The following is a 27101-nucleotide window of genomic DNA, read 5'->3' on the forward strand; positions in this document are numbered from 1 at the left end:
ATATCTCATATCAGTTTGTACGCACACACCTTCAGCTAACATGAGATTACTCCCACACGAACCTCAAGGTCGTTGTCTTAGATAACACAGCAGAACTGTTATCATTGCTAACCCTGCCGAGGCACAGTTAAGGTAATGCCGTTTTGTATAGTCAATGTTCGTATGTTCTTTAATTTTTCTTCTCATGTCCATTCGGTTCTGTATGTTAACAATTAATTTTGTTAGGAAAGTTCGTACAAACTACACGAGTAAACCAGTTACAAGTAGGTTCAATAATGATGCAGCTCTTTTCATATTCACATTTTCCACTTTTTGTTATTGTCGGGAATTTCATATTAACTACCTACTTATGTAATATCATTGAGTATAGACTGCGTAATTTGTTTTCCATGGGAAATGTAATTTTTATATTCAATTTTATTTTATTTTGTTATGTTGTTATTACAACTGTAGCGAGTGAATTAACTAGATAAGTAGTACTTTTATCAGATCTAGGGAATCCGTTAGTAATCTGTTCTATCATGTTACCACGATTACTAGAAAAATACCGGCATGGATCATAAACATAAACAAATGACGTTTTTGGCCCGAAAATAAACACTATTTAACATTGCTTAAATGGAACTGCCAAAACATATGTTCAATGCTGTTAGTACAGGATTCGAGCCAACAACGTCATTTGTTTATGTTTATGATCCATACCGGTATTTTTCTAGTATTCGTGCATGTTACGGTATTATGTTATTCGTTATGGGTACAATTGCAGTATGGGGATGAACATGAACTCCTTACGTAAATAATACTTGTGTATTTATGTACGTTTACATTTATTTTCATGTAGGCTACATTTATTTTACAAGTTTTGTAACTGGAGAGAATTTATATGAACTACTTGAATTGGATTTCTCTTTATCTTTATTTGTTCAATATTTTTTTATCTTGTGCAAAACTGTGTACTGAATAATACTACCGGGTTCTTCAGAAAGGACCATTTATGAAAGCCGTTGATGGCGACGTGTAAGAAAACAGTAGTACGCGCTTTGTATTCAATATTTCAATCTTAATAAATTTGGTTAATTCTAAATCGGCATACAGCATTAAAATGTAGCGCAACAGTCACTCAATAGTCAAAGCTAAACCACGTCTTGCTAAATGTATGACATACACCATCAACTGTAATTCCATCCGAATTCTACAACACTATCTTAGGTATAATTTGACTTATATTTATTTCAAAACAAACATTTTCTGTTTCAGAGGGCGGTGATGCCACAACCTGAGCTCAAGCCTAAGTGTACTTATGTAAATATGTAGATGAACGGGTTTTGTGTGCGCGTGCGCGAAGAACCAGTCAGCGACGACGATCTAGTGGCAGTGGTCGCGATGCGTCGACGCAATCAAAGTGGCAGTGTCAGTGCGTGAAGTGAGGTTATGTTACATGCGATACCGTGACGACAACAATTAAACAATGAGTCAGGCCAGCCAAGTGACAGTTGAGCCTGTGGACGCGGCGCCGACCGCAACCATAGAGGAAGACGACTTTCGTTACTTCGAGGAAGCTGAGGAAATTGAGGATTCTCACAGTGAACAAGAAGAAGAAGCGATGACAGTGGAACCACCGTTAGTTCGAGTGGCGACGTGTGGATCGACCATCAGCCATCTCAAACATGACTACAGGTTGGTGAAATGTAGAATATTTGTGTTTTAAATGTTACCAAGTATGGCTTTTAGTGGTACTCAGTTACAGGGAAACTAATAATTAACTAATAATGTGTAACCAGGATTCAATACCAAGTTTTGGATTTCTGATTGAATTAAATAATTTTTTGTCAGAACAAAAACAATGCATAGAAGTTCTAGTAACTTCAATAATAAAGAATAACTTTATAATTTTTTGGTAAACTTTTATACTACTGGGATTTTAAAGAAATCGAAAGATTGAAAAATGCATGAGCTTTATAAGCAAACAGCCTACTTAGCATGGATACAATAGTTTTATTGTAAGACCTTGAGACATTTTTAATATCTCTCGGTAAAAGCATCAATGGTAGAATAATTTACTATTACATTTTTTAAGCTAACGACAAAAGATTATTATTGGATAGGGTGACAATTTTTAAGTCTAAAAGTAACATTACGACGTTTAAAATATATTAATACGTTCCTTAATTTACCTTCAAGTAACAGAATCCAAATACAAACGTATATTGCATAATTAGAAGACAAACTCAACTTATTGAGTCATAATGTAAAAAAATTCTTTACCTACATATAGGCAATTAATTTAAATCACACAGTTAAAGAGCGATTTAACCATTTTTAAGTTATGTGTTTAATGTCAATTCTAGTAGCTTATATTTCAAGTAAATGGCAATAGTATGAACATATTTTAAAGGCAAGTTTAATATTCGTAGAGTTTTAGAAAATATTTATTTTTAAACTCGAACCATAATTACAATATTTTATTACTTTTTATAAACAAGCATTTAAATTGACTTAAGCAAATTGTTTAATTAAATAATTTTATTGGAATCCTACACAAAAATAAAATTCGCAAAACAATATTGCAAGCGTTTCAAGAATTGTAAGGCGCTAGAACGCAATTCAGATACAAGGGGTCTGCAGCTGTTTTGCCTGTATTTTTTGGTCAGGCGCTAAAACGCAGAATAGAACACCTGTTTTATGTATTTCTCGCCGTACTGCAGCAAAATCAGCTGTTTTCGTTGCAATCGTTGCGAATGTACTACTCTTTACTTACTCTTGTTTGACTCTTTAATATGTGGTTAAACTTGAGCACCGGTCGAAAAAGAGTCACTTTACGCCCCAGTGATGAAAATACTATCTTGTAGTAGATAACAGTAACTTTGATTAAATTCAAAAGAGACTATTATAAACAGAAGAGGAGCAACAATATAAACATGTTTATTTGCATGTTTTACTGCATCTTTATATCTGATCGAAATTATCGGCGATTAAATAAGAATAATACGAATAATATAATTTCACTTAAATGTTGAAGGTAGGTACTGTTTTAATGAATCACTTGTTTTTGTTTCATACAATAATTTCAACAAACCATTTACTATGTCAACAATATTTTGAGATACTCCCTTTCAGTCAAACAAATCAAATCTTTAATCTTTGTTACTTCGGACACAGCTAATCTTTTATTTATTATCAGATTAATATTTAAATTAGATGCATAATAACAAATGTATACTTGTAAAATCACTACAACAAAGATCAACAGCAAATATTCATACAGTTTTTATACGACGATTACTTTTTACACAGTTGTATTTTTTAGGTTACTTAAAAGTAATGTTCCAATCCCTGGTCTTGTTAATATCTAACGTAGATGTTTTGTTATGTTACATAATTATTTAATAGTTCAACGATAAACGTGCCAAAATATCTTAGAAAATGTGACTGTGGATAGTAATCCAATAACAGGAGATAGAAATAATTTAAAGCCAAAGTGATGATTGGCAGAACTAACTAACTATTAACGAAGTATCTGAAAATCGCGAATTCAATCAAACAATATGAACTTTGTATAGAAAACTATCAATGAATAAATTGTGGAAAAAAGTTATGCGCCACAGTTTGTCAAAACTAATAAATATTGTTCGTTAAGTAATCTCTGACAAATAAAATATCGACATGTTATCAGACACAGAAACAACATTCGGTGGAAATTATCTCATCTGCCTTCAGCAATGCTGCAGCAATTCGCACAGCATCAAAGCATTGTTTCTATCACGTACAGAGCTGAAGGCATTGACTTGTCTGTGAAAATGCTGTTTTATATTCTTCGGCTTGGTAAAGTTATATTTATGTTGCTCAAAGAATATTTGTCATTACTGAATTTGAAACTCATTTTTCATAACATTTCGGGATCTGGAATATGATCCCTTCTTCAGGTATAAAGTTGACTATAAAATAACAAGATAAATACACAAACAAAGCAAAGCCAGAAACATAATAACGGGAAATAAAAAATATTTACCTCAGTTAAATAATAAAAGGAAAATAGAAAATTGTAAAATAACAAATAAAAAATTTTACACCATCTTAAAAAGACAAACAATTTTGTAACAAACATTAGCCTATTGTTATTCTCCTCCTATTCGTTAGCGAGGTACCATTTAAAAAGGCTTAAAATGAAGTACATTATCTCCTAAAAAAATTGAAACATAAATCAATTGCTTTAGAATACTTGTTTATGGGTGCAGCCAAAAAGTCGTTAGACAGACAGTGTCTTTATTTGCTGTGTGCTTTGAAAACTACAAAAATATTTCTTCTTGCAGTATACTAATCTTATAAACTTGTTGGGCCATTTCTGTTTTATGCTAACTCTACTTAACAACTAGAAATTCGCTTATCTGCAATTATGTTGCAACAGTGTAATTTTCTATTTAACGTGTATTGGCTTCATTTTCATTCATATTGTATATAAAGGAAAATACTAGATGTAATTACCTTTCTGTAATTGATCAATTAAGGGTAGTAATTGCTCAGTTAATTGTAAGGATAGTTACAAGTAATTATCTTATCAATTTCCTTGCCACTTTGTAATGGATAGAACACAATTATCGGCAAAACAGTGATTGAAGAAACTTGTTTTGCCAATCAAACCAATGATAGCGACTGTTAGCAGTCCTGCATAAATTATTGGAACTAAAACGTAATGGATTGGTTTTTAAAAAAATGTTTGTCTATTGCAACCTTAATTGTCACGGACCAATAGTTTTAGTTTTTATTTTAATATACTAATTAAAATATTGTCTCTCCATACTCTAGTATTTTTTATTTTAACTTATATTTTTATATATTATTTATAAAACGTATTCTAATGATTTAGTCTTGAAGTTTTGCAAATTCTTGTGAATTTAATAAGGAAGTCTCTCACACCTTACTAAGTTGAATTAAAATGTGAAAATATATAAGACAGGTTTTCTTGGTTATACCATACAAGGCAATGGTAATAGTAATAGTAAAGCAAAAGTCTTTTAGAGTTAAATATTTATGTTCTTCACGGATACCGCAAGGTGACTTATCCTCATGACAAAAGTCTGCAATTTCTCGTTACTTCTCAGTGTTCTGTTGATTAAAAATTGTTAGACAACTTTCACAGTTTATTGTATGTGTCTGTGTGACTAGGTATACTTCAATATAACTTTTGTTTTCAAACAATCCAAAGCTTTGAAGTTTATTTTTGGTTATGTTATTGATTTTACATTTACTTTATGTTTTTTGGGGAGTGATTACGGCCTTTTTCAGTCACGATCAGTAAACGAAATATTTAAAAGTTGTTTTACAAGTCGGTACTGTATTAATAATTATCTATAGGCAACGCCATAACCTACATCAATTCAAATACCACTTCTTATTCAGTCATTCTGCCAACTCTGCTACCTACTAACAGCTGTTTTACTTTGCCAATAAGTGAATTTATAGCTGTATTATCAACAACACACACACGCACACTGACAAAGTGCAACCTACACAAAACCGATAACCTTTCGCATTCCAAGTCCAATGTTCAACAGATCAGCTGTTTTAGCTTGGTTTAGTATCAGCTGTTTGTTTAATAGTTTGTTAGTAACAGCTGTTTAGTGCAGTTTTGTTCCTATTGTTATGACACAAAAGAGTGAGTCAGTTAGTTTAACAGTGGAAGTCAAGAACAAGAAAAATGGGAAAGAGAGGCGTTCTAGGTCTAGGTCACGTTCGAGAAGCAGGTAAATTTTATTTTTCATTACTCTACACACGAAAGTACACTTTCTAAACGTAAAATGAGATAAGAAAATAGGTAATTCCCGCTACTGCACGGAAAAGTTACATAACGTTAACTTTCCGTGCGTATGTACTGCACGGAAAGTAACCGCTATGGGATTTTGCGGTGCAGTCAGATCAGCTGATTGTATTGTTGTTGAAAACACATTCCTCGCTTATATATTGACATTGTCAGTTAGGTTATGTTTGTTGAGATAGATTCTTTGAACTATGTGTACTAATATGGATAATATTCCTGAAACTTTGATGAACAGAGCGGTAAGTGTAACAAACGAATTATTGCCTGATGTGTCGCGTTTAAGATACGAAAATGAATACGATAAGCTTTGTACTTGGTGTCAAAAAGAAAACATTAAACCTAGCCAGGTTAATGATGACATACTTCTAGTCTATATGTCAGAACTGTCGAAAACTATGAAACCTAGCACCTTGTGGAGCAAGTATTCAATGGTTAAAAATGTCTTAAAAGTAAAAGAAAATCTTGGAAATTTAAAATTTCCAAAAACAGTTGCATTTTTAAAGAAAAAGTCTGTTGGTTTCAAACCTAAAAAAGCGAATGTTTTTACATCTGATCAAATTTCTCAGTTCATGATCAACGCTCCCGACAAAGAATGGTTGTTAAGTAAAGTAATTTTGACGTTTGGCATTTTTGGAGCCCTTAGGCGAGATGATCTATTACGCCTTAGCATAAATGACGTAAAAGATTATGGCAGTTTCATTAAGGTTACATTGAGAGATGGTAAAACACATGCTAGCAGAAGTTTCATCATTACAGACGATGAATGTACGTATCAACCCTGCCAGCTAGTACGTAAATATTTGTCTTTACGCCCATCAAAAATGACGAGCCCTAGACTTTTTGTTGGCTTCAGGCAAGGCAAGTGCGTAGCACAACATGTCGGGAGTCATACGATTTCGGATGTTCCCAAAAAGGTCGCCCAGTACCTTAAGCTAGAACAGCCTGAATCCTACACAGGTCATGCTATTCGACGCACATCCGCGTCAATGCTGGTGGAAGGGGGAGCGGATTTACTCACACTCAAGAGGCACGGAGGCTGGAAAAGTGCAACCGTTGCTGAAGGTTACATTGAGGAGTCCATAAATAGAAAAATTGATGTGTCTAAAAAACTTTTTTCAAAACCAAGTACTTCAATCTCAAATCAAAACAATTCCTCTTTGAATTTACTTCCAATCAGAGACATTACTAATTCAATTTCAAATTACAACAATTCCTCTTTGGATTCACTGCCACTCAATAACATTTCTAACAATGATGAAGAGGTGAACCTGGTTTCAAAACAATATTTTACAATCGACGATGTAATTTCATCAGAAGAAGATACTGTGCAAAATCGCAATTTCATTCAAGAAAATAATAAAGTTGATGGAACACACTCGGAAGTCAATGTTGCAGAAATGAGAAAAAACCTAAAGCTACCACAAAAAATGTTAAACATAAGTGAAAATCAAAACTGCGACTTTAACATACATTTTCATTTTCATTAATAAAGATTTATCAGCGTGTTGATCCTATGTAATCATCAAAGGTCTCTTTCTTTATTTGTTTATTCATCAGCTTGTTCTGTAGTTAATTTAATAAAGATACTTTTTTTTACCCAAAATAGTCTGTTTTTCCTCAAACTATTGGCCATGCAATTATTAATAAGTGCACGGAAAAAACTCATAACGTTAAGTTTCCGTGCTTATGTCGAGGTACATACACACGGAAAGTTAGCGTTATGAGTTTTTTCCGTGCACTTATTAATAATTCAGAGTTGAGTTTTTTTTCATTAGTTCGGTTTTTTCTCTTAATACTAAGTTAAATAAACGAAAATTTTCATGTTTTTATAAGTTTTCGGTATCGTAATGAAAAATAATGTTCAATACTCGCCTCGAAAGTGTCATTGCGGGGCACGATGGCGTTTCCAGCGCTCGGCTTCGCCTCGCGCGAAAATGCCATCTCTCCCCGCAATGAGTCACTTTCCAGTCTAGTAATGAAAACTACTATTATTATTTTAGAGATTCAATTATTTGATATAACAGAAAAAATACCTATTATTTCTCTATCATACTTATTGCGGCTAAAATGGCACTTGTATTTTTGCACTATAATGTAAATAAATATTTACCTCTTTACTTGGAAAATCATATATCTAGAATTCGATTGCAAAAAAAGAAATATAAATCCATTACATAATAGTTTACAAGTTTCTTAATATGATAACCATATAAATTGTTGGTTGTTTATACTTAACTGTAATTGTTCCTATATTGAATAAATTAGACATTGAACATGGAAACATTTTAGTGCAAATCCAATCAGGCAAATGTAAATTTGTTTAGTCTGTAGGATTGCTGTAGCGGTAGTTTTTGTTTACTTAATTTTTTTTAAATCTTATATTACAGTTTGGAGTTAATTCCAACCTTCTAAACTAAAATTGAACATTACCAAAAAAAAATTTTTTTGTATTTATTGAAGAGTTTAGATACAAAATGTAACACAATGTTCGCTCTTACAAGTAATCCACTAGGGAAATCAATTTACAAGATAAGTCACCTTACGATGCAATTTACAGCCGAACTAAAACAAAGAGAAGTTAACAAGTCAGTTGAGCAGCCAACAAGTCATAATTAATGCAATTTGCATCTTCAGTTCGTTAGAAGATCATCCTCATTAACCACATTACGGGATCTAGTTTGCATAGATTGTTTCAATATAAACTCTTTTATTTATTTACGATTATATTTCCATTTATTTGAATATTAAAATAATACATTACATAGACGAAAAATGTCCGAATATTAAAGAACGGGGTCTTTGTCAGTAGTTAAAGTTGGAACTTGAGTAATTCCCCACCATTCACAAAGGTTTAAGTTTTACATGGTACGGTACAGCAGTTATTCACATAGGATTTGTTACTTTTACATAATTTTGTATTACAAACTTGCACTAATTTCTGTTTCTAATACAAATGTCAAATTAAAAGATTGAACATTTTATTTAATCGATGTTTGTATTGTTACAAAAGAATAAATGGAGCCGAAACTCATTTAAATTAAGATTATTGTTTTTACCATGGGAATCTTACTAATATTATAAATGTGAAAGTTTGTGTGTTTGTTTGTTTATTTGTTTGTTTGAAGTTCAATCACGCTTTAACTACTGGTCGGATTTGGCTGAAATTTGGTATGATGATAGCTCACATTCCCGATTAACATATAGACATATTCTTATCTCAAAAATCCTTTCGGGCTGCACCCCGGTGGCTTTGGAGATTTCCATGTAAACCTTATGAGTATTCAAGGGATTAAAGGATTTTGTCAGCAGTTTCAATTACACAATTTGTTCTATGATATTCAATATTATTACAAGTTATAAGGTTCACCGACAGGGTGCAACACTATTATTAGATTTTTCATTCATGACAGCATAGCTAATTTGAACCAAGCCGCAACAAAAGGCTGAGATGCACAATGAGAATTGTTAAAGTAGGATTGTTTACAGTTAAGTATATGTTTTAATTTATAAATAATGTTTTGATATTGTGCGGATATTCAATAATTTATTTTTTATTGGTTTAGGTGCAGTGGTAGAACATTATTGCTATGGTATGTGTATTATACAATCGCTTCCGTAAATTAAAAGAACCAAATTTTCTCAAACCGTGTCCTCTTCCATTGCAAACACAAAGCATGAGTATAACTGCAATAAGCATTTTATACTTACATACGCAAACCCCGTACGAAGGCGGATATTCTGCTAGCATCTTTATAATTATTATATCATAATTAGTATTTAAAATAAGTAAATCTGGTCTACGTTGTTTAACGAGGTAGTAACAGATTTATCATAATAATCAAATGTTTGATATCTGTGTTTCAAGCAAACATAATAGAAGTAAGTCACAATGCCACCCAAAATGAGATATTGTTTTCCTAATATGTAAATATTACCTCAAAATAAACAAACCAACCGATAAGCAAAGTAGGTCATGAGTGAAGAAACAGATGACTCAGAATTATAAGAATACAATGACAGCTGATAACAAACTACCAAATCAGCTGTTCATAGTGCCGATGTGATATCAACGAACTGTGCTTTAAGTTTACCCGCTTCGCAACGGGAAGAGGACGCGAAAGTTGACAATGGTGTTCTTTAATGCTGTATGAAATAGTTACACACATATTATTCATTTTAGAAACAAAACTTAATTCCTGCACAGTGCGGTAATAGTTATTTGTGTAACTAGTGGTAAATGTTACGCACGAGCCGTAGGCGAGTGCAGTGCAGTGCAGCAAAGGCAGTTTTATCATTAGTCATAATAATGTAGGAATAGTAATATTTAAAAACCATACCAAGTAGGCTATATTAAATAACAAATTAACAGTCAACCCAAACACAACCTATCAATAACAAAACCTAAATAATATATTAGTTTTACTACATTTCAAAATGAACTGCAAGTTTTTCAAATTTGAAAGAAAGTTACAGTTTAGCACCTTACTATGAATTCAATGGAACTGGCACAAATAACTGTTAAGTTTTAAAACAATTAGTCAGCTGTTAAACCGCCAGTAAGGTTAGGTTATGTCAGCTGATTGGAAGCTGGACCATGAAGTGCTAGGTTGAGGTTATGTTATCAGGTTGGCAATCCTGCCACTGTTAGTGGCCTGTGCTGAAATGTTGGTACTAGTACCATAATAACAGGTGTTGAGTTTAATAGTAGTGCTTGTGGTTTGTTTGAGTTGCGTTGGTAAGATGGATTCTGCCGATAGAAAACTTGTGAATTCGCAAAATAAAACTATTGTTACTTCAAGCTCTCCTGCTAGGTGAATAATTAGAATTACAATTTATATTTTATTTATTCTCTACGGTAATCAAAACCTAGATATTTGTGCCAAGTGTTTAAACTACAGTAGTTATGCTTTTTTAAATAGGACTTTTTAATTTTGTGTAATTAACGAAAATAACTTTGTTTTATGTAGTGTAGGCTTACCTTGTACATGAGCTAAAAATACAATTTGATAGTTCTCAAAGTTTATCTTTGTTTTTAAATTTAAAATATGCTCAATTTAATAAACTATAAATACACATTAAATTGTCTGTATTTTCAAAGTAAGTGTTAAATGCAATTTAGCGCAGACACTTTGATTTAATTGCATTAAAATAAAATGAAAGGCAAATGGTTTTCTTCATTCTCAAATGTGTAAAATAAAATTAACTACCAAGTTTCAATGTAAAACACAATCACACAAAATATACTCATTTATGAAAAACTTTGAGACATGGTTATTATTTTATTGTAAAGTTGTTTATTACATAGTCTAATAAATAATACTATAATAGTTTAACTGGTCATCCACACACCATATTCTATATGAAAAGGTAGATATAAATGCCAACTCCAATGAATACTAGCTCCAGAGGCAATACAAAATAACACTGACAGTTCTTTACTTTTTACCATGTTTTTGTCATTTTCAATACAATTTTTTAAATTTCATTTTGATTGAAACCAAAACCCAAACTGTAACCTTATCTTTTTAATAAATCCCCAACCCAATCCACTTCAAACAGTCCTTTCCACTTGTCAATTTGTCACTTGAACATTGGATTAAAGTCAAATTAAAATCAAATCAGCTGATAAGATATGAGTAGTGAAGAACCACTTATTGTTTATCTATACACCTTCTATGCAGGATTAAAAATTAAATTTATGAGTGGGATACAACAAAAATGTTGCTAATGTGTATTATCTTTGCTCTTTAGTCTTCTTACTAGCTTGGCAATCTCTTTATTATTGACCGTTGATTGAAGTCATAATAAAAATAACCTTAACATAGGTTATTTACATTTTTAATAGAACTTTCTATTTCCACATATGATTTTATAAAATATAAACGAACATGAAAAGCATTATTTTTTGGGGATTTTTTTGCTGTTGATTACAAGTTATGTTTATAATAAATGTAAGCACTGAACATAGTCACAGAAAACATACTACTATAGTCCAACAATATTTAATACACTAAACAGTAGGGCTATTATTATCTATTTTTGACTCCTGCGATCACTCATACTTGCAGTTGAACTGAACAAGCAGAGGAAACAGGGACACAAAATACTGAATCTAGAAAAAGGGCGAGTGTAGGAAGTGGTGATTCATGCTGTTCCTAGAAAGATGAGCGATGAATACTGTCTTACGACACCTGTTGTACAAATTGTGTTATAAAAACTACCAACTCAGTATGTGAGTTGTCCTGGATTAATGAATTGGATATGTCAAGTAGACTTCTCATATCCTATTAAAAAAATCTGGAGAATGTTTTGATATGAATTTCATGTCTGGTTGAGTTTGAGTGAGTCAATGATCTTTGAATGTTTTTTATCTTTTTCTAGGGTAAATTTTATCGTGTGAGATTTATTTTTTTGGTACCAGAGGACTATCAAAAGTGAATAAATAGATAATTTTATTTGGTTAAAATTGCAAAGAAGTTGGTGACATTGTGAAAGTTACCTTGTAAACAAACACACTCTCAAAATTTCCTAGCTAGAAACATTATCTTAAATTTGTCTTCTTAAGTTGATCCATAAGGATTATAAAAATAAAATACTAAATGCAGTATATCTATGAGGTAACAACACTATACAATTTAAGTAATGACTGAAGTTGAATGTAAATGTTCAGATCGTAACTTATAAGTTTATTTATTACAAATTTAAATATTGTTTTTCAGAACCAGATACAGAGGGGGGCCAGGCACAGGGAATGCCTACAGAAAACTACGAAGAAGAGCCGTGTTTAAGAACGGAGAGTACAACGTCATCCAGACACATGTCTCCAAGAGACGAAGAAAATACTTGCAGGTAAGAATAGAGTGAAAATTTAAAAACGTACGTTTTCAGGAAAAGCACTTTGCAAATTTTTTCCCCCTTTTTTTCAAAACTTTTATTATTATTTTTATTTCATTAACATTTTAAGTTTCATAAAATGTCCATGGTAACGCAATATCTTTGGTAGTTTTTTTTTTTTAAAAGAGCATCTTTAGTGGAAAAACACAAAATCCTGTCACGACCATAACAGACGTTTAAATGAATATTAAAAATAGTTAATATTATTTTTATAACTATGTTTTGCTATAAACTAATTTACTTTTATGACCATTATACAATAAAAAGGTCACTGAGCGTTTGGTATATTTGGTCTTTCTAGAAAAAAATAAAAAAACTCAAAAAATTGAAAAAAGCCAATAAAATCTTTTTAAGTTTGTATAACTCCGAAAAAACTTACCTGAGACCCGAAAAATCGTTATGTTTGTATAGAGGTGTGCTTCTTTTGTGTATAAAACATTGAAATATGACGATATTTTAATTTTTGAAATTTTTATGATAGAAATCATAAACGTGATGGTCAGGGACAAGTGGTACGGTCGTGAGTTTTCTGAAATAATCTAAATCTTTCTAAACAATCCTTCAATTATACTGTTAGTTATAATAAAAATATGTGTTTCAATTGAACTAAACTGTTCAATTTACAATTATATTAAAGTTATTGTCACGACCAAACACACTATAATCCATAAGGCTGGATTGGTCGGGAAAAAACCTGCGATGGTCGTGAAACTTTGGTCGTGAAATTACGTGTTATTTGGCTATGTTCTGGCGGTAGCCCTGCACCTCATGTTCGAGGATACAAAGTGGACTTCTAGATTAATCTAGCAATTGAAATATCTTATAAACAAAAATTAACACCATGTCTACTTCATCGAATGACTACATACGGTCATGGACACACCAAAATTACAAAAAACACAATCTTTCCTTTATTAATCTTGTAATTCCTCCTTTCAACTCGAAACGACCGGCACTACAATCCTGACGTACACCCCGAACTAGTCTCTCAAACCAACTGACTCCATCAACGCCAGGCTTGCCACTGTCGTGCTCCAAAGTTGAAATTTTTCCCAAATGGTCGTGACGCCAAATCGAGGGACAGACTTATTTTGTCATGGTAGTCAGTTTGCAATGACAATAAAATTATAATATGCTCCTTTTTTGTAAGTTTAATAACCATTAATGACATAAAAATATGGCTTTATATATTTCGGCATGAATAATTAGTCTAAAACAGCGTGAAAGTTGGAAAATGTACCCTAGGGACACGTCATGGTCGTGAATTTTGAGACTTTAAAAATACGAAAAAAATACCTAAAACCTATTTAAAACCAAATAAATGTGTGTAACATGTTGCCCCCGTCCCAAAAAATATTAAAACACATAATAATAAACCACAAAACCAGTATCTACGAAGTAAAAGGCCAGGGACATGAAAACGTACGTTTTTAAATTTTCACTCAATAAGAAAACTACATTTGTGGAAACATTCTAGCAAACAAGCTGTTTAAACACTTTAGCAACAACCATTCATTGAATTACATCATCAATGCCTTAAGATAAAGACATATAGGGTAAAATAGTAAAATACAGCACTCACACACGTATATTGAACGTATTGGCAAAGTTTCAGCCGCCTAAAGGTCCAATTCCTATGTGGCAACTGATACGACTGTAGTCAGGGTAGTTTCAGAGACATCTTCTTCAAGTATTTGGGGGGCTTGGTGTTGAAAATGGATGGGTGGTGACGAACCAGTTCAATCAACTTTGAATCATCCATGAAGGTACACGCCTCAAACTCCGTATGTATAAACTAAAAATTTGCTCCAGCCGAGAAACTGAAGCGACTAGACACTGCTCATGGAGCAGTCGAGCCGTAATGACTCTAGCCGCGCGTCTGTAGTTGCTCCAGTCGCGCGGCTGTAGACGCTCCATAGGCATGGGTTGCATTTACTTTGCATAGAAGCAGTCAATTTTTACAGCCACGTGGCTACTTCGTATCAGTAGCAGCATAGGAATTGGACCTTTAATTAGGTTTTCATATGCAGGCTTTTTCAGGTAGATTTCACTGCCATATGATTTGCTCTGATGGCTGTTGAAAGTGGCTTTGAAACAATATTTTTTCAATGGGAAATATCTCTCATTTGGTCAGATCTGATTAACCTCTTGGTTGTACGATTATCAATTTCCTGTGTTCTGACTTCTTCATAACACCTCTTTCCTTTGGCTGAGCAACATTCCAAAATTTAGAAGTCTTGCTGACAAAAATTACCAACTATCTTACAAAGAAACAAGACTTTACAGGGAAACAACTTTTTGTTAATTGTCTGAAAAGCCAAGGACAGCAGATCTGTTGTTTCCTTTTGTCTTTTTTCTTGTCTTTCTTTATTTCTTTTTCTTTGTATCTTGTATGCATTTCTTTTCCTACATTCCTGACCATTCACCAAGCCACCTTGAACACCAGTGAACAAATAGGCTTATGTAAATCACATACTCCTCAACACACTGCACTTTGCATTTCTAATTGCAAGCACACCTTTTCTTGCATACAAAATGTGTTTTGTAATACTTGGTTCCTCTTATATAATTGATGCTATTATTTAGTGTTAATTCTTGTTTTCATAAATATGTCCCACTTTAAAAATCCACTCAATAAATTCTTGTTAAAAACAAGTTTTCCTTGTGTAAAATTAACTTGTATGTTTCTTGTAGGCCTATTGTATATTTTTAAAATCCTGATAAATTTATAGGGATATTCAATATTTTGATGCCTGAGAAATGAACAGGATACAGGAGTTTTAAAGAATTTGTAAAGAGATTCAATAATATACAGAACTTGAGTTTTTATAGAAAGATATCCTTTGGGGATCACGAGTCATGTTCAATTTATATCACCAGAAAAACCTTCAGCATAAAAGTATAATGTAGAGGCCTATCTAAAAACACAATGTATAAAAAGATTATTATTCATAGTCCGAGGAAGTTCAGAGACCTGCAACAAATTGATGTAGGGAAACATACTGAAATATCATTTAGATTATAATCCATAACAAAAAGGAAGTAAAGGATACTAGAAATATTTGATTTAACACTAATACCGAGACCCTACCCAGGCTGACGCTAACCGGTCTGTGAGACCCCATTTGAAAATAATGGGCCCCGCTTAGAAACACACAAACCGAAACCCTGGGCCTGTGAGACCCTGCTTTAAAATACACTAAGGCTGGGCTTCTGAGCCGGGTATGTTATGATCAGACAACATGTCAAGGTCACGGAACCCACGAAAAATGAACAAACAATATATGAACAGGTAAGGGAGGAAAATCGGGGAAGGTATTGGGGGAATGGAATCCCCCAAGTGAACAGTGTTACTAACATGTGTTTGTGAAAATTTCTGTGGGTCTGTCGTCAGACTTGGGTTTCGGAATAAGTGTTAAAAACCTCAAATATGATTGGATCTGCAGTGGCAGCCTTGCTTTAAAATGTGACTTGCCGAACCAGTCCACAACACTGGTAGAAAGTGGCAAATGTACAATTCCAGGTTTTGCTCTTTTATTGATCAGTCCATGCCATGCCATGCCATAGTTCAGTTTTTCCTGTTTCTAGTGGAGTGGTCGAGGCCAATTGCATGTACATTCACATTCACTCATGTACCCATGATCACTGACAAAATAATCTCAAACGTTTGACACGTTTGACTTTGCAGGACCTGTTCACAACCTTTAAACATTAGGGGTGATGGACTATTCTGGTGTTTGCTCTCTCATTCCTCATGTCCTGGTTCAGTTTAGCCTGTGTCTTGTGGCTGATTGCCTACACCAATGGTGACAAAAAAACCTAATTTCAAACGTTTTGAAATTTTGTGTCCTGTTCACAACCTTAGATATTTTTGGACTATTTCCAGTATTGCAGTATTTGCTCTCTTCTTCTTCATGTTATAGTTCAAGTTTGTCTCAGTTTGTAAGCTAAAAGCCTAATTCTCATGGTGACCTAGATAACATAACCTCAAACTTTTATTTTGCAGGACCTGTTCACAACCTTGGTGGACATCAAGTGGCGATGGACTATTCTGGTGTTTGCTCTCTCCTTCCTCATGTCCTGGTTCAGCTTTGCCTGTCTCTGGTGGCTGATAGCCTACACCCACGGTGACTTGGAGCCAGAAAATCTGAAACCTGATTCCGGCTGGACTCCGTGTGTGGATAACATCAATGGATTCACTTCTTGCTTCTTGTTCAGGTAAGATCTTTTATTTGAAAACTTTGTCAATGAAACAATCAATTACAGGCTACTGTGTGAATTAGCCTTAAAAATTCACTGTAAATGAAAAAAATATGAATATTAACTTTTCTTCATTAAATAAATCACAAGCGGTTAGAATATAAAATTAAGACAATCGATTTTTGTTACGCCACATTGAACTTTTTATCAATGCTGATAGTTGGGTAAGGATAAATGTTTCTTAAAGAGTTTGGAGAGAAATGTTCTTAAAGAGTAGGAGGATTTTAGGTGTAGGTAATAGAATTTGAGTGATAGCTGGATGACAAATTCAAAGACAGTTTTAAAGTTAATTGTTGATATCAAACTCAACTTCAACAAAAATATTATGTTAGTTACTCAGCTTACAGATAGAGTGTGAAACCAAGGCAGTAAGAGTTATCAGGGTTGCCACCTTTTGGTTAGGGAAAAATCGGGACAGAGCGCCTCCTTCCCCCGCATCAACATGAAACACGGGCACACGGAACTCGGGCACAAGGGGCAGAAATGGGAACTGTCTCAACAGAATTGGAACGGGTGAAAACTCTGGTTTGCACTTTATCTTCTTGTGTGGTACTTTACCAATTCACGGCCTTTCTTTGCTGAACTCATTCCACGTAGCCCTGAGGCCAATGTAGACTGACAAGTTCAAGGAGAAAAATGTCTGACAACCTCGATAAATAATCTTGTTCGGTAACCTAAGATGGAAGTGCAGTATACTATTGAGTATTCAACTAAAAGTCATAAATTGTAATTCATTTTTGTTTTGTTGGCCAGTCTCGAGACACAACACACCATCGGCTATGGAGGACGAGCAACAACAGAGGAATGTCCAGAGGCAGTGCTCACCATGTGTATGCAGAGTATATGGGGAATGATGATACAGGTAGGGCTGCCAACATAACCATGTTGAACAACTACTATTTTTATCCATTTAAGGTTAATTTGTTAATAATAATTGGAAGAAAAAATAACTTTAGCATTTTGGTGTGGTTTATCTATCTATACTATTATAAAATTAAGGTGGTGTCTGTCTGTTTGTCTGGGCAGCTGTCACAACTAAAATACTAAACTAATATAGCCAATATCAACCACAAAGATGGTCCATATATATAAGAACGTCATAAAAAGTCCTTGAAAGAGTCATTCACTTCCTTGAGTTCTACTCTGGCTTCACCCTGTGGATGTCCAAAATTTTGAAGTGAGGTATGCAAAAGTAAATAAGCTTATTGATCGGTCTCCAACGCAGAGTGAGATGCTTTGACATAGAACTGTCATTGCCCATTCACAATTTCAGACAGCTGATTCAAAGAAATTAACAATGGGTTCTGGGAACATGTACCGGTGCACCGGTGCAGATTGACCGGTGACTTACTCACCGGGGCAAGAGTCTTGGTATCCCAGAAAGGTTATAATTTACACATTCACCTACTATTTGCTTTATAACATTTAAATCAAACAAACAGACTTGCCCTCACGGAATAAATTATTTGAAAATTTTTATTTATTAGTTATTACGTAATATAACCCCCTCGGCCCTCATTGAACAAATTTTCACTCATTACGCAACATAACCTATAAAACTAATGAACATTATTCGGTGGACCCGCCATCTTGCCGTAGCTGCAAGCTGTTGTCAAAGAAACTGACCAATCAGAGGCCGCCGGTGTATTATGCACCGTACAATTTCTCCGGTGCATAAATCTTGCACCGGTGGAGGAAAAAGTGGAAATAGCTGTCTGCTAGGTTAACTCACCGGTCTCCCAGAACGACACATTTTTGCACCGGTGCGGCACCGGTGCACCGGTACATGTTCCCAGACGCACTCACTATTTTACACAACTATGTGGTAGGATTATTTAATCCAAAACTTTTTGAGATTTTTTTAAACCAATAATTACAGTAAGGACTTTGTTTTAAAACATTGAGTGAGTTTGATATGATTGAAAAGTTTTACTGAGTATGTGGCTTTTTATACTCAAATGTAATCTGAAGAAAACTCTGTTAGTTTATAGTATTTCAATTGTTTCTTGTATTGTGACTATGGATCTCTTGTATTGTCTTATGGATTTGTTCTTGTTGGCAAGTTCACGGTTTATTATTCACAGTTCAAGAAATCATTCTTTCCCGACTCATTGAGTCCCGATTATTCTTGTGTCTTCACTGGATCATTGATTTTCTCAGGCATTCATGGTGGGAATTATCTTTGCCAAGATGGCACGTCCCAAGCAGCGCACGCAGACACTGTTGTTCTCGCGCAATGCGGTCGTCTGTCAGCGTGACGGCCAGTTGTGTCTGATGTTCCGAGTGGGTGACATGCGTGAAAGGTCGCACTTGATAGCAGCAAGTGTCCGAGCGCAGATCATCCGACCCAGGGCGACCAAAGAGGGAGAATATTTGTCACCTTTCCTGTGTGAACTGGACGTGAGTTTTGGGTTTATACTAGACACATTTTAAACTCTGGAACTATAGGCATTTCCAAAAATCTGTAATGGCTTAAAAAACTGATGCATAGAAAGAAAATCTAATAGTTGTCAAAAAGTGTTTATTTTTGGTAAACTAAGCTAAATGTTAATTTACTAAGAGGTTTTGTCGCAAAGAAAGATTAAGCAAATACACAATCCAAATGTTTGCCTATTAATAACAAAAATATTGTTCTTAGTTGTAAAATCACAGTTTTTTTTTTACAGTTATACATTTAACTATCCAATCATTTGATTGAGATCACGGGTTAATCCTAGATTAGCAATCAAATCATAGGATTGGAATGGGACATCGTTGATGTCAAACTTTTACTTGTAAACGTCTCAAATCTGTATGAACATACTTACTTAATTGCTATAAAAATGAAAACACTTTGGGTAGAAGTAACAGTATAACCATAGTATTTTGATCAAACTGTCAAGTCTAGGGTTAAACAAACATCAAAGGCTAACCATATGCGTTTGGGGGGTATGTAATAACCCCCTGAATAGTGGGGGGAGGTTGTCTGGGGTTCCTTCCCCAGAAAATGTTTAAAATTTAGTTACAAAATAGTTCATTTTACGCATTTTGTACCTAAATTTGCTATATCAATTTTTTGTTTTTACTGAAAAATTAAAACATGTGGTAAGTGTGGGGTCTCATAGGAGGGAGGGGGTTGAGCTCCCCCCCCCCTAGCCCATATTGATGGACACCTATGCTTCTAACTTCTGGGTTGAACTACTGACAATAGTCAATAGTTGATGATGAACCAAGTTGTTTGGGCAGACTTTTGGAGAAAATCTAGCCCTCCATCTTTAAAACTACAAAAGACTCATCACAAATAGTACTTCTATTCCCTACTTAATAAGCATTCATCCTTCAACTATAGTTATTTGTGCAACTAGTGAGCAAAGTGAGCAATTGACTCACTCGAGAGAAATACTTACTCACGAGCCGTAGGCGAGTGAGGAATGGTTTCTCGAGTGAGGCAATTGCATTTTGCACTCGAGCTGCACATTATATTTTTCTTACAGTTACAGTACCATAAAACAAATAAATTGGTAAATAAACGTAACATATTTTTACACAGAAGTGAGCTTTTAATATGACATTTAATGATACAACAGTACAACAGCTGACCAGCTGATTTACAGCCAGTGCTGCCAACGTATTTCGCGCATACGACCTTGTCTGCATGTTACGCGCTCACTATTTCGTGCCTTCACGTTGCAAATCTGTAGTGAGTTAGACAAAGTAATTAGAGTGAGACAATGTTAACATTGTCTCACTGATGAGCAAATTGGCCACTTTGCTTTCTCAAATCAGTGAGAGAACATGTACATTGTTAGGTAACTGTAGGAAAAACAATTTATCTTGAAATTTATGCATATAGTATCATCTTAGTATTTGTTAAACTTTAAATTTATGTTCAGCATATTATTCTTCTAGGTCCAAGTGGATGACTACAATTCCAACATCTTCCTCATATGGCCGAAGGTTGTTGTCCACAAGATAGATGCCTCAAGTCCTCTTTATCATCTGAGTGCAGCCGACATCATACATGACAGGTGTGCCAACTTTAATTGAGTTTACTATCAATATGTTATGAACAAAAATATTCCCAAATCTCAAGCCTAATGTGTTACCTACTGTTTAAGAAGTAGGAAACCAATTTTTGTACAGTTAAACACACACAAAAACCCCAACAACTACAGTGTAACAGTTGTACACTGACTCATAAGATCAAAATAAAGATGGAAAAGACAATTAGTATTAAGAAACGCTGTGGACAAGCCTTTTTAAAAGGCTTATGTAGTTTTGTATTGTAAATTCATTGTATATGTGGTGTACCAAGTAATAAATAAAAATAAATAAATAAAAATATAGTGGTGATAGATACAACCACAGAAAATAGACCATACCATACAACTAAGTACAATGAGCTTTCTTTTTAAGATAGACTGAACTGAAATATTACTAGCTAGATACCTCTTCTTTAATCCCAATAGACTCAATATCTTCTAAAAATTTGTCTTACCATGGTTTGTGACCTTTTTTAAAGCCGATTACTAGATCACGTAAGGTTTGTTTTTGCTGCATTCAAAAACTCTGGATGTCTCAACCTTGAATTAACCTGGTTTGTTCTGATAACAACAAAGTATCTGTGTATATCATGTAAAGTTAAGTTATAAAGGACTTCAAACATTCTGGATTGCGTTTCTTATCATTTTAACCCTTTTTGCTCGTTTATCTGTTCATACGGGCCATACTTGACGTGATCATGTTTCCCCTTCAGCTGAATTAAGGATATCCATGCAAATAATGTTAGTGTAAACAAACAAGCATAACAAATTACCATCCACAATTGTCACAATATTCCAAATAGTTTTTTCCACCTTCCAAAACATAATTTACTTCCAGGTTCGAGATCGTTGTGATCCTGGAAGGCACGACGGAGTCCACAGGGCAGACGACGCAAGCTCGATCCTCTTACCTTCCTCACGAAATCCTCTGGGGCCACCGGTTTGAGCCGATTGTCTCTTACAGCAAGGAGAAACTCAGCTACATCGTTGACTACAGCTTGTTCCATAACACGTACCAGGTAGACACTCCGCTGTGCAGTGCGCAGGAACTGCAAACGTTCATGGAACAGACTGCTGCAGTGCTGGAGGATTACGCTTGACACTACGTGACCCAGGCACTCCGTGACTACGTGACTCGGAGATCACTCATTGACTTTGTATCCCGTGAGACATTGTGACTACCTGATCCAAGGGTGTATCTACGTGACCTCAAGGTTGGTGTGACATATCCTGAAGGTCTCTGTGACTACGATTCCAGAGGGTCACATTTGATATAGTTAAAATGTGACCTGAAAAAAACTAACTTCACTCACTCAGGAGGTGTATTGGTTACCTATTGGACAATTTTTTTTTCTAAAATGAATTGACAAAATGGTTGGCTAATTAAGGCAACACGGTTATTGTAATGGGGAGGGAGTGTGTCTTAGAAATTTTATAAGTAGCAAAAAACAGCAACTATAACATAAAAAAACTCGTTAACAGTAATTAGTAAACAATGTACCATATAATCATACCAAGCAAACATGGGTGAGTTTTAAAATATGCACCTTACTAGAATGGTTTTAAAAAGTTGTGTCGATCAACGCCATTAATAGCATTTTTTTTACGTTTTAAAGGGACCGGTCCAAACCCTGGTCTTGCTACTATCTAATGTCGAGCTTTTGATAGATTGCTAGCTGCAAATGGCATCTGAGTCCAGTAAAGATCTCGCTTGGAATCAAACTAGCAACCTTCAGATTTGAAGGCAAGCGCTATAACCATTCGGCTACCCAGGCAGGTTCGCCTGTTATAATTACTCATAGTATTGGAATTAAGAAGTGGAATATGTCTGTACTAATTGAGTTAATCAAATTTTAATTGTGACCATAAAAGTTTGAACCAATAAGAAAAAAAAACTTTAAAATTAGGAAGCATCTTTCAAAGTAGTAACTCTTTATGCTTTGATCTACATTTAGGGTCCAATAATTTTATTCACAAAAATACAATAAAGGTCTGGATAACGTAAACTCATAGAATTAAATATCTTAGGTTTTCAATACACCTCCTACAATTTTATGATATAAGAACATTGTCTAGACTGCTGCCACTAAAATAGTCGTCACTTTGAGAAAAGTTAATCAGGGTATCAAGTGTGATTTTTACATTATATTCAGGAATGAGGTTGAAATATTTTCATTATATGTATTTAAAATTTAAATACATCTTTTATAGGTACTGGTACTTCATTTTATGGTTTTCAATTAAAATTGAACAAAGTAGGCTACGTTTTACATGCGGTACCTTGACATTAATTAGAAAATACAACCTCAGAAATAGAAATGAGGTCAACAATTTTTTTTTTTTAAGAGGTTGCCAACCTCTTTTATCTTACATTTGCCCGTCCACATGGGGCACTGCACAGTGGCAGATCCTGAAGGGGGCAACCGCCCCCCTCGGGCATACATTTATATATTTTTCTGCATGTAATACAGTAGTGCATACACATTGCGTAAAATAATTTGTCACACTAACTTTGTACAAAGAAATGGTATAAAACTGACATTTTGGAGTCTTAGTTTACACAGATTTTTCAGGGAGGTATCCCCAAAACCACCCAGTTTGCCCCACCCCTTGTGACTGTTCTAGATCCGCCACTGGCACTGCATGCCTAAGCGTGGAATGTATCCAACAAAGCAAGGGGTGAGCCAGTACAGTACAAAGGTGAACTATACTGATAAAAGTAGTGTCAGGTACCAGGTTCCAAACCGAAATCACTGCCTTGGGCCTTAAGTTAGCTGATTATTTTTATGGTATTAATGAGCAAAAGTAGCAAATATTTTGTAGAAACATTTTACGCGGAAATTCACAAATGATACAAACACTAATTTAAGTCTTCATAACGCACAGATCCATTTAACGGGAAATGGTTGTCTTTGATGTCCCATAAATAGGCAATTCTGTTTATTTCTAAGACAACTACTGTACAAATTACAAAAAAATTAAAAATCAAATATCTTATCGGGATAATAATGCAAAACTCACACTTTTCACCCCATTTTATTCTTAGCAAAAATGTAAAAGAAACTGAATGTGTATAAGTTTAATATGTTTTATTTTTGAGAGATTTCTAGAAATGTGTAAATTATTTAGAGATTTTTGTATATTTAATACTTTATACCTGTTGTATACCTTGTCGAATTTATTTTTATTCACATTGTGTACAAATCTTTTTGGATATGCTAGCAACATTGAACTATTTTTATTTAGTGTAGCACAAATCACTTTTTAATATATTTTTCCTGGTATATTTAATAAGGTTACATTCTGTAAGAAAATTAAATACAGAATGTATTTACTATTTATTGTAAAAAAATGTATCACTTATCGTTGAACAAATTCAGAAATGACTGAATTATAAATTTAAGTATGAGTTATTGTTATTTTAGCAATGTTAATAGTTACATACTAATGTTGATTGTTATGTATAAACAAATAAATGTAAGTTCAAATTTATTTTGTAGTAATTATATGTTATGCTTTTAAAGCGATAACTCGCCATTTATCTCTTAACAACATTCACAGGTAATTCAAAAACGTTTATTTATTTAAAATACACTGCCAATAATAAAATACTCTTATACTTTACAGATTTAAATTGAATTTAAAAATTAAAATTTATAATTTTACTTGTGAAGTATGTTGTAAAAAATAGAAAATCAACTAAAAAATTGCAGCCATTTCGTTAAGTGCCATAAATGTGTGCCTTATAAGTTTATATATTGTTTTTAAAGTTAGCTACATTAATAATTAAACTGAACTAAACAACCTTCCAATCTCTCTGAATCAAAATGTTCTTCCATCAAACTTGAATTGAACTCAAACCAAATTGTTATTTTTTTACCTTCTATTTAGTCTAATCGTCCAAATACCTGATGAGAATTTGTTCATTGTTCCTCTATGTAATTTATCTGTGCCAATGTAAAATATTTGTATCGATTGTTCTTCCTCAAACTTATTTGTACCTAATTCAATAATGTTAAAAATTTGCATGTAATGCATTGCCCAAAATACTTTCTTTAAGTAGATAACGAGCTTTAGACTAGGCTTAAAATAGGTTTTGAACCTCCATTAGACTAGGATTGTATATAATTGTACAGTTATAATAAGACGTAGTGTCAATTTGTGATTTGAACAACCAAAACAGGGGTTATGTTTAGTAGGGACAGAGTGACAGAGTCAAATAGTAGGGAAGGTGAGATTTTTACAATTTCCCTTGGTATGGTTTTACATTCCCAGAGGGGAAGACAAGAGAGAAAATGCTATAATTTTGTATAGCAATGTAGAGCGTGCTGTATCGAAAACCGATAAAAAAACACTATATGGGGGATGGGGGTGAAAGGAACTAATAGAAATTCCTTGCTTTTACAAATTAAAAAATTAAAATTATTGTCAAAAGTATTATAAATTAAAGATAAATGATCTTTACCATACAATCCAAGATAAATTACATAATAATAAGCAACAAAACTTACTTTCATCATGAGTTATTTCATTTTTATTTTCATACTAGTAATAAAAAGGTTTTACTGGTCCACAAGTGTAATGAACAGTTATTTTGAGTTAAATTTCAGTCCTCTTACTCTATTCATGACAGAGTAACCAAACATTATGAGGTGAATTAATTAGCTCTTAAAGTTTAAAATCTCACCTTCTTTCTGACTCTATTTAGTCCTATTGACTCGCTTTGCACAAAAGACATTAAAATGTCAAGTTGTTACCGGTTATTTGAGCTTTGTACGTTTGTTTTACGCTTGTTACGGATTGAATCCGAATTTTCAAATGTGTGAGACACATGTTGACTCTATTAAATTTTTATATGAAGTGAAAATTGTTTTTTTATTTTATCCTTTGAGTGTATAAGTTGGACAACTTAGATAAAACCTTCTGTATCCAATAGTCAATGATAAAACGCAGAAATTCCAAATCCTCTATTGATAATTTTTTAACTAACATTACTGATGTACAGATGTATGTATATGGTTTAATTACTTGTTTGTCAGACCATGATGGTCAGGTACTTGAGATGAATATTACCCTTGATCATAACAAAAAAAAATCCATAGTAAAAACTTGTAGAAATCTTGGCCAAGAAAACATCAATTTGTTTAAATCAAAACTGAAAGATGAGAATTGGATGGAAATTTACATGTCTCCTATTGAATATAAGTACTCTAAGTTCCATCAGAAATTTTTTTATTATTTTAATGAGTGTTTTCCACAAATTACTGTTAGAACAGGCTCCAAAAAGAATTGCTGGATGAATACTAGGTTAAGAGAAGAGAGGGAAACTATTGTTAGGCTAAGTAAGTGTGCAAGAAATCAAGACAAAGAGTGCAAAGAGCTTAAAATTCGTCAAAGAAAATTTAAATTTGATCTTTTCAAAACAAAAAAAGAATATTATAACAAAAAAATTAAACATTCATCAAACATTTCAAAAACAACATGGTCAATTATTAACAAGGAAGTCTTTAACGGCAAAAAACAAAAAGAACAGGAAAATATGTCATTAAATGTTAACAATAAGATAGTTAACAATCCAAAAGAAATAACAAATAATTTTAACTCATTTTTTACAAAATCCTCTACGTTACATACAAAATTTTGTAATACTACATCAGACACCTCTTCAAAAAATATATGGCATACAAAATTGTATTTCGAACCAGTAACTGATACCGAAATAATAACTATTATACAATCTTTAAAAAATAAAACAACATCTGGCTATGACAATTTATCAGTAAAAATGTTAAAAGAGGTGAAAGATGAGATTAAATTAATTTTAATGCACCTAATTAACTCATCATTTGTAACAGGAATTTTTCCAAATGAGCTTAAAATTGCTAGAGTGGTACCTGTTTATAAGAAAAACTCTAAGAAAGATATTTCAAACTACAGGCCAGTGTCAATTCTCCCGGCAATATCAAAGGTATATGAGAAGGCAGTGTACAACAGGTTGAACAGTTTCTTGAACCAATATGATCTAATTGATAATGAACAACATGGTTTCCGTGCTGGTAGATCGACAGTTACATCAGCGGTTAATTTTGTTGAAGCCGTGATAAATTCAC

The 27101-nt window shown here is 33.5% G+C and overlaps 2 protein-coding genes across 15 annotated transcripts in view; both read left to right on the top strand.

Moving 5' to 3' along the window:
• Positions 1-1367, top strand: part of LOC129000828 (G protein-activated inward rectifier potassium channel 3-like) — a 92083-nt gene extending 90716 nt beyond the window's left edge. For all 12 annotated transcript variants that reach the window (XM_054427857.1, XM_054427869.1, XM_054427858.1 and 9 more), the window contains one exon: positions 1258-1367. The gene's annotated coding sequence lies outside the window, so the exon portion shown is untranslated. The remainder of the gene's footprint in view (positions 1-1257) is intronic.
• LOC129000829 (ATP-sensitive inward rectifier potassium channel 12-like) lies at positions 1334-25852 on the top strand. Of its 3 annotated transcripts, none has more exons than XM_054427870.1 (7): positions 1334-1677; positions 12535-12664; positions 16716-16927; positions 17723-17831; positions 19130-19369; positions 20858-20976; positions 21830-25852. In XM_054427870.1, the coding sequence occupies exons 1-7, from the start codon at positions 1469-1471 to the stop codon at positions 22089-22091; spliced, it is 1281 nt and encodes a 426-aa protein (XP_054283845.1). In that variant the 5' UTR covers positions 1334-1468; the 3' UTR covers positions 22092-25852. The 3 variants fall into 3 exon arrangements, with proteins under 3 accessions (XP_054283845.1, XP_054283846.1, XP_054283847.1); XM_054427871.1 differs by lacking the exon at positions 1334-1677 and adding an exon at positions 5564-5741; XM_054427872.1 differs by lacking the exon at positions 1334-1677 and adding an exon at positions 10553-10626.
• Positions 25853-27101: the final 1249 nt, after the last annotated feature.

The sequence above is a fragment of the Macrosteles quadrilineatus genome, unplaced genomic scaffold, assembly GCF_028750875.1.
Source record: "Macrosteles quadrilineatus isolate MER2022 unplaced genomic scaffold, UCM_ALF_1.0 Scaffold_8__2_contigs__length_117827958, whole genome shotgun sequence".
Classification (NCBI taxonomy): domain Eukaryota; kingdom Metazoa; phylum Arthropoda; class Insecta; order Hemiptera; family Cicadellidae; genus Macrosteles; species Macrosteles quadrilineatus.